The following is an 8,966-nucleotide window of genomic DNA, read 5'->3' as shown; positions in this document are numbered from 1 at the left end:
CGGAGATCCCCACCTCACAAGCGAGGAGGCCCAGCCTGCCAGGGGCGGCTTTGGACGGCACTGAGATGTGACCTCTGTGACTTTCTGGTGACCAAGGAAGGGAAGGGAGGCTGACCAGGCCTGTGTGCCAGGGTTGAAATGAAGCGGCTAATGCACCCCGCCAGGTGCCTGCCTGCCTGCCACGGTGGCCGCTCCGGGCCCATCAACTCCACAGAATTTATGGGCTGTGAATTTCTTACAGCCACGGGGGAGTGGTCAGGCCAGACAGGCAGAGTAAGCCTGGGAGAGTAGGTGGGAAGGTCAGGGGTTTGCAGATTTTTCTCTCCATGGGATGCCCCAAGTTGGACCCAGGGAGGCTTTCCCCAGCTTCTCTCTGCTCTGCCAAGTTGGGCATCTGATTTGTCCTGGAGACCCTGACCTCATGAGACCCTAAACCACTGCCTTTCCTCGCACCCCCTCCCCACCCCCAGGTTCTGATCTCTGCCATCCCAGTCACTGACCGGACGCATCACAACCTTACCAGTCTTCAGAGAACACTCCTTCCCATCCGACGAAATGATAGAACCCTCTGAAGACTCATTTGAGACGATGATGGAGCGTAAGAATCCATCATCAAAACAAATGGAGTCCTCCGAGGGCTCATCCAACACCACCGTGGAGACACCAGGCAGCAGAGTGGAGGCGGCGGCAGCGGCGGCAGGGCTGGCCAGTGGCCTGGCCCAGGAAATGGAAGAGCTGCCCATTGATCTCCTCCAAGACATGGAGGAGCCATCCAGTGGCCCACATAGGGAAATAAAGGATCCACCCAATGACCTACTCCAAGACCTGGAGGAGTCACGCGATGGTTCACATCTGGAAGTGGTGGGTCCATTCAGTGGGGCTCCTGGTAGAATGGAAGAGGCATCAGTCAACCCATGGGGAGCCCAGGAAGAGCAAGACGACTACACTGACCTGGCGGGGTGGGAAGAGGAGGAGCGTCCCGAAGAGCCAACAGACAGCTCGACAGCAGAAACCATGGGCATGGTGAGGTCCATCATCTCTCTGTACTTCCGGATGCAAGACCTCCGAGAGCAGCAGAGGGTGGCGGAAGAGATCCTGATGAAAGGGATCAGCGCCGGCCAACTGCCGATCCCAGGCAAATTCTCGGGCGATCGCCGAGAATACCACGAGTTCATCGTGCTCTGCCAGCTGATCTTACAGAGCTACCCAAGAATGTTCTACAACGACCGCCTGCGAGTGGGCTACGTCATCTGCCACCTCTCGGGCTTGGCCTTGGAATGGGCCAAAGATCTGGTGGAGAGAGAAAGCCCTCTGATTGACGACTTCCCGGCCTTCCTGGAGGCCATGTCCGATACGTTCCAGTACCGCCAGGCCCTGCAGGTGGCGGAAGAGGCCATGTTCAACCTCAGGCAGGGGGATCGCGCCGCCGTCGAATACATCCACGAGTTCCAGGGCCTGGTACCCACCCTGGGCTGGCCAGACGAAGTCCTGCAGGCCCACCTGTGCCAGGGGCTCAAGGAGGAGATCAGGCACTACCTGTTCCGCGTCCCTCAGCCGGATTCGCTGGACAGTCTGATCGTCCTGGTCCTGCAGATAGAAGAGAAGCTGGCAGAGAGAAGGGCGATGCTCAGGCTGCCCCCGGAGGCCCGCCCGCGGAACCTGACCTGGATCGACTCACCTGCTCCAGAGAGGTGGATGGTTAGCAGCTGGCTGCCCTGCGAGGTCCGCCCCGCCATCAACCGTGACCACCTCTTCCTGCTGCTCATGGTGAGGGTGAACCCCTACCACAGCGTGGCCGTTCGGGCCCTGGTCGACTCGGGGGCGGGTGGCAACTTCATGGATGAGAGGTTCGCCCAAGAGCACTACGTCGAGCTCTACGAGAAGCCCCGCCCACCGTCGGTCCAGTCGGTGGACGGCTCGCTGGTCGGCCACGAGCCCGTCTGGCTCTACACCGAACCCCTGGTGTGCATCCACCAGAACCACCAGGAGTCCCTGGAATTCGACATCATTCCGTCTCCCAACTTCTCCGTGATACTAGGCGTCAGCTGGCTCCGAGTCCACGCCCCAGAGGTCGACTGGGTCAAAGGCCGCTGCACCTTCCACTCTCCCTACTGCCTGAAGAACTGCTTCCGCCCGCCCCCACCATGCATCGCTCTGGAAAGACATGCCATAAGCTTGCTGCCCGGATTGCCGCCCCTGTATTCCGACCTGGCCGACGTGTTTAACCCGAAGGAAGCAGATGAGGAGACTTCCGACCAGCCAAGCTCAGACGGATCCGATGATCTTTCTGAATCAGAGCCCTCTGAGCTTCAGCAGGCTGGAGACAGTGATCACAGCGAGACCTATTACGAGTGTCCCTCCGCCGCGCCGTGGGAACCTGTGGGAGCCGGGATGCAAGAAAGAGCCAGGCGGGAGGAATACTGGGACCCGCAGGACATGCTGACCAGCAGACACGACTACGTACAGATGATTCCAGAACTGTTCGACCAGTTACACGGAGCTACGTGGTTCACAAAGCTGGAGCTGCGCGGCACCGTCGTGGAGGAAAGCATGAACATACACCAAACAGAAGACGTATGGAAAGCAGCGTTCGGTTTGGAGCTTCAAGAGATGACGAGCTACCAGCCCTTCCTGATCTGCGCGGACCCTATCATCCCTCAGGGCGTGATTCACTTTATCCTAAAGGACATGCTCGGCTTCTTTGTCCTCTCGTACGGGCAGGACGTCCTGGTCTACTCAATGAGCCAGGAGGAGCACCTCCACCACGTCCGCCAAGTCCTGGTCCGCTTCCGCTACCACCACGTCTACTGCTCACTGGACGGAAGCCAGTTCCACCGACACACCGCCGAATTCCTGGGATTCGTCATGACCCCCAAAGGGGTGAAACTCAACAAGAGCATCGTGGGCACCGTAACAGGGTACCCCACCCCTGGCTCTAAGAAGTCCCTGCGAAACCTCATCGAATTCGCCTTCCCGTACCGGCACTTCGTGGAGCGCTTCGCCGTCATCACGGAGCCCCTGGTGCGGCAGCTCCTGACCGACCAGCCCTTCTACTGGGGGCACGAGGAGCAGGAGGCCTTCGAGTGCCTGAAGCGGGCTTTCCGCAAGGCGCCCCTCCTCCACCACCCCAAGCCCCAGAACCCGTTCTACTTGGAAACGGGCGTCACCAAGACGGCCCTGCACGCCTCCCTGATCCAAGTCGACGACCAGACCGGCAAGCGAGTCTGCTGCGCTTTCTATTCTCGAAACATCTCCCCGATCGAGGTCGAGGCCTCGCCAGCGGAGATGAAGATCCTTCCAGTACGGGCTGCCTTCATGGTGTGGTGCCGCTACCTGGAGAACACCGAGGAGCCCATCATGATCCTTCTCAACACAGAGGATCTGGCCTCTCTGAATAATGACAGGCTCACCGTACTTCTCCCCGGGCATTGGGTCTTCTTCTTCTCCCACTTCAACTTTGACGTCACGGAGCGGCCAGAACCAAAGGGCGGCCGGCCCCTGCCACCCGTGCGGAAACTTCTCCGGAGAAGGGCCTTCCAGCACCGCGCTGCCACCCGGCCAATGATGCTTTTCGCTATGGGAGGGTCCCCCGGGGATCAGTGCCCAGAATCGGGGGACGAAGAGGAGAATGAAGATGCCCTTCCTCAGGACGAGCCAAATGGGCAGAACCTCCAGCCCGAGTTCCTGGCTCTGATACCGGCTGACCAAATACTCAACAGCTTCCTTGCCCATTTCAGCACGGCCCAGATCAGGGCAGTCATTCTGCACTTCTTCCGAGGCCTCCTGTTCTGGAAGAACCTCCTGGCCGTGGCCGCCCTCCTGGTGCTGCTGAGGCTCAGAGGGCACCTCGCCCTGCTGCCCGCGCCCCCCTCGGACACGGCCCGGCCGCCGCCACGGCGCTCTCTGTGCCTGCTCCTAGACTCGTCCCTCGTCGCTGGCAGCGGCATCGCCCCCGCCATCGCCCAGCTGTTCACCCACATGCCCCCTCTCACGGGCGCCCACGCCACCCCAGCCGAGCAGCTGGCCGAGCTGTCCCCGGGCCCTGGCCAGTGGCAGCACAACGCCCTGCTTGGCCTGCGATTCACGCCCGAGTTCTGGCAGATGCTGTGCGAGCTCTTCGCCGTCAGAGTCGCCCCCCGTGAGGGGACCCACCCCCACCCGCGCCCGCACCGCTACCTGGAGCTGCACGTCGTCGACGCTGAGGATGTCGCCTTGCGAGAAGCCCTGCAAGACGACCTGCAACGTTACCGTCAGTGTGGCCTGCATGACGGCCTGCAAGACACCTCGCAGGACGAGCAGGAGAACGACGTGCAGGAGACCCTGAGCACCGACGCCTCGGGCGCCCTCGGGCCCCGCCAGCACCTCCCCGCCGACACCGACGCCCACCGCCTGCTCTACATCCGCAGCGCCCGAGGGGGCTCCATCCCGATCAACCGAGAGCTGGCAGCCAGGGCCCTGGCCCGCTTCCTGACCACCGTCTACACCCAGTCTACACCCACCCTCGCCGGGGTGAGCCCCCCCGGGGAAGGAGCCACGCTGCAGGAGCTGCCCAGCGGAGAGGAGGACGCGGACCTCGACTGAAAACGCCTCCTCTCCTCCGCCCCGCCGCCCCACGGGACCCCCCTCCAGCCTTCCCGTGCCTCAGCCGGCTTCGCTCGGACCCTGGGCCCCCTTCCTGCCACTCCTGACCCAAGGGGAAACACTTGAGAAGGGCAAACAATCAACTCATCAACCAGCAACAGTATCCGTGCCAACGGACTATCCAGTGGACTGTCCAACCATCAGAGACCCAGAGCCAGCTCAGGGCTACACAATTCCGTCTTAATTCTCCAGGTCCCAGGCCTGCAACTGGGCGTGAGATCCATGAGAGGAGAGAGCAGTGGTGAGCAGGAAATGACCCCATGACCCCAGGCCAGGTGAAGAAGCAGCACAGCGGACGCAGCCAAGCAAGCGGATGCCAGGGACCCACCCCCCTGGCGTGACGAGTGGCCACCTTGGGCCACCCTGGGACACTGACCTCGGGTGCTCCACTGACCTCTTCTACCTCCACCACCGGTGCTCCTGCCCCCCTGGGCCCGACCCCGACCTCCCCCGCCCCGCCTCCCTGCAAAGCTGTGCCCGCCCCCCCGTCTGGTCCAGCTCCCTCGACGCTGACTGTCTGACCCTGAGCTCTGGCTCTCACCTGGATGGTGCCGCTCCACAGAGGGTCCCGACGTGCCAGTACTTACCGGACTCGCAGCCTCAGGCGTCCCTGCGACTGTCCGGGACGCTGACGGGGTGACCTCGCCCGGGGGGTCTCCCTCACCCACCCCAACACTGACAGCACAGGGGCCTGAGGCCCGAGACAAGGGGAGGGGCTCCAAGAGAGACTGAGAGAGGCCCGAGACAGCCAAGTAGCTGAGAGGGCTCCTCCCAGACCACCGCTCTCTGCCACGGGGAGGAGACCCTTCCCGCCTTCCCCTCCTCACCACTTCCCACCCCCAAAATAAAGCGGAGTTAAAAGATGATCTGACTCTGTGGCTTGTTCTGAAGGTGGAGGGTGGGGGCAGGCAGGATGGAGGGCCAGCAGGTGGAGTGGGGGAGGGGCGGGGGTGGGGCTCCCCCGTCCCCCAGGCGCCTGGCACGCAAGCTGGGGGAGGCGGGGGAGGAGGGGAACACGGGGAGCTGCCTCTTCCAGAGGGTCCGGATCAGGGACCCCAGAAATCGAAGTCCCAATTCGTCCCACACGAGAAATGAGGGGTAGGCGGGCTGCGCCCTGCCCCCCTAACTCGGAGGGTCTTCGAACCAAGGAACCTCGGCTTCAGCAATTCCCCCACCACTACCCCTAGTGGAGAAGGCCAAGGTCACACATCCATAAACGTGGCAGAAAAGCTGTTCTGAGGGTGCACTGCCTTGGGAAGGCGGAGGGAGTCCCGGGGAGGGAGAACAGCGGTGACCGGCCACTCAGGGCTCACTCATCCCACAGCCCAGCCCACGCTGACCGAGGGCCCCTCTGCCTGGCCTCGGGGCCCACCCATCCGGCAGCGGCCTTGGACCTCCCAGGTCCGCCACCCCTCCACACTGGGACCACTCCTTGTGGGGGACCTAGAACCTCCACTTGGGGAGGGGCTCCAACACGGGGGTCCGTGCACGTGGGCCCTCACACACCATGTCATGGGCCTTAAGTCTGCCCTCTCAGCACAGAATCTGCCCCTGACAGTGGCACCATGAGATCACCAAGCAGATCTCAGGTTCAAAGGTCAGGGGCTCTGCAGGGGCCTGACTCCCCATCCCCCTCACAGGCCTGCCCCTCCCCATCCCTAAGGAAAGTCGTGTCCCTCCTGGACCCCGCAGAGTTCTGTGCCCTCTCCGGCCCCAGCCGGCGTTATGCCCGGCGCCCTCGCTGGTCCCCAGGAGCGACTGACTGTCGCTCACCACCCACCCATCTGTCTGAGGCGTCTACCCCTGGAGGCAGCACCGCGAGATCATGGTCAGGGTCCCCAGGTTCAAAGCCCGGGGCTCGGCGACACCTCTGGGCTTCTCGCCGCCGCCCGGCCCCCTGCTGACCGGCTGCACCCCCTCTCCCAGCCTCCTCCTCCTCCTCTGTCGCTCCGACCCATCGGAGCTCCTGTCACAAAGGAAGTCACACTCAGGGTCCCTGTCCTCCACCGCCCCCCATGTGTGGACTTCTTAGGCCGCTTATTCAGGAGAAACTTGGGAAACCAAGGCCCAGAGAGGGCAGTTGACCTGATGCTGGCTGAGAAGGGGTCAAGAACAGAGGCGGGACTGGGGTCCTCCCCGGTGGCCTCCGCCCTCTCACCCTGGGCCCCTCCATCACTGCCACGCCCTGCACACCTGCAGTCACGGACCCAGGAACGACACCCACAAACAGCCACCATCACCGAGGCCTCAGGAGCCAAGGGCACCCTACCTGTCTGTCTGTCCACCCCCTGACAGCAACTCCAAGAAGCCATGGGCAAGCCCCGTGGGTCAAGGTCAGGGGCTCATCTCCAAGAACCCCAAGACCCCCTTAGTGGCCCTGACTCCAACTTGTTGGGTGACCCTGGCTAGCAGCTGTCACCCTGCTGTCAGGGCTGTTTTCCTATCATCAAATGGGGGGTGTGGTTCGAGGGGAGGGGAGTCTCAGGGGCAACGAGACACAGTCTCCAAAGGCCTCTGATTCCTAAAATCCCCTCTGTTCCCAGAGGACGCTCTTCTGGGGGTTCCCGAATCCCTTGGCGTGAGCTCCCCTGGAGCAGAGCCTGGGGTCATGGTGGGGAGGCCACGCCCAGCACCGGCCCCTCGCCCAGTCCACCCTTGGGGGGTCCTAGAGGCTGAACCTCCAGGGCAAACCTGCTTGGTAGGGGCTGCCCTGGGCGATGGGATGGATGATGACCCCTCTCATCCCTGCAGCCCAGGACTTGCCAGGAGTGCCACTCTTTCCAGCCAGGACTGTGCAGGTAGAGGGGCAACGGGACGACCTCTCGGCTAAGGTCGAACAGAATTCGCCACCAAACAATCAGCCCTGCCCTACAGTGGGGAGTCCAGACGCCCACTAAGGTGCACACACTTATCCACGGTGACACGCCCGCACACTCACACACACGTAGAGCAGTGGGGCTGCCGGCACAGTAGTGCTGGCACAGCAGTCTGGACACAGTGGACGGCGGTGTACTGGTCTAACTGGGTCCCCCGCCCCAGTCCAGCCAGAAGGGGCTTTATCCCCATTTACAGACAAGAGAGGCAGCTCCCAGGCCAAGGAGGACAAACTACTGACAGAGCAAAAAAAACACTGGGTGATGGTGTCCCCACTTTCCTAGAAAAAGAGTTTAGAGAACACAATACAAACCTTTTTTCTCCTGAAAGCAAGAAAAAAGTTAGTATTGAATGACATGCTGGGTTATGACATCATGGCACCACAACAAAGGTGGACACTCAAGACAAAAGACAGGTTACACAACCGCCTGTGCCCAGGTCCCCCCCACCCTCCCCAAGACCACTGCCATCCAGTGAGCTCTGACAGCGTCCAGGGACACAGGGGAGCCCCGGATTCCAACCAGGTGAGGCTGCCAGCCTCTCTGCCACCTCCCTGCCCTTCCCAGCCCCCCCATCCTCCCCCCGCCAGCCCGCCCATGGCCAAGAGCTCCAGCCTCCAGGCCTGGTACACATGGGCCTGTTTCTGGAAACATGTAACAATACACACTCCCCGGCAGCTGATGGCTACTCACCACTCAGATCCTGATATGCCCATCCCTCCGGCGGGCAGCCGCAGATGCAGCCTCTGTCGGGCCCCCCGACACAGGCTCCCATGTTAGGGGGTGTGATAGGAGCTTGAAATCCCCTCCCTGCCCACCAGGGCGGTGCCCGCCTGCGCCCAAAGTAAGCAAGAAGCCAGCATCACACAGAGCCCATCCCCACATCCCAGCCCCCACTGCACGCATCCACCAAGCAGCACACGCTGTCCACTCCTCAGAGCTCTGGTTTCTATCCAAGGTCCTGAGCGGGAGGAGGCCTTTCCTTGCCCAACATCAAGGCCTCTCGCGATGGGACCTCAGTCTTCCCTGTGTCACATCTCGCTCCAACACACTGCACCTGACAAAGGCAAACATGACACTCCCACCACCACTTGAAGGCCCCGCCTTTGCTCAAGCGGTCCCCTGGCCAGGGGGGCCTTCCTGACCTCAACAAGGAGGTCCAGATGCTGCAAAGTGGGGAAAGATGCAAAGCCGGGCGGAGGCAGGGGAGGAGGAGGGTGGCGGAAGGCCCTCCTGTCCTGGCTGGGGGCTCCGTGCTGCGGGCTGCCTTGGCTGCCTCATGGGCAAACGACTCTAGTCGCACAGGGGCTTGGTGCGGTCTCCTCCCGCCACGCATGGGACCTAAGTTAGCGGGACAGCCAAAGTCAGCAGCCAGGGCCCAGGGGGACATGGGTCTAGCGCCCTCGGGCACCCAGCTTGGACAAAGAGAAGAAGGGGGCACCTGCTGACAGC

The 8,966-nt window shown here is 62.3% G+C and overlaps 1 protein-coding gene across 1 annotated transcript; it reads left to right on the top strand.

Annotated features, from left to right (window-relative positions):
• Nucleotides 1-555: 555 nt before the first annotated feature.
• On the top strand, nucleotides 556-4,581 carry RTL1 (retrotransposon Gag like 1). Its single transcript, XM_061182904.1, has one exon. The coding sequence runs from the start codon at nucleotides 556-558 to the stop codon at nucleotides 4,579-4,581; it is 4,026 nt and encodes a 1,341-aa protein (XP_061038887.1).
• The last annotated feature ends 4,385 nt before the right edge of the window (nucleotides 4,582-8,966 follow it).

Source organism: Eubalaena glacialis, chromosome 2 (assembly GCF_028564815.1).
Source record: "Eubalaena glacialis isolate mEubGla1 chromosome 2, mEubGla1.1.hap2.+ XY, whole genome shotgun sequence".
NCBI classification, from domain to species: Eukaryota; Metazoa; Chordata; class Mammalia; order Artiodactyla; family Balaenidae; genus Eubalaena; species Eubalaena glacialis.
This window is presented reverse-complemented; position numbering and strand designations above follow the sequence as displayed.

Bases quoted from the DNA above. Each gene is read 5' to 3' on its own strand.
- RTL1 (XM_061182904.1), top strand. From the start codon at position 556: ATGATAGAACCCTCTGAAGACTCATTTGAGACGATGATGGAGCGTAAG.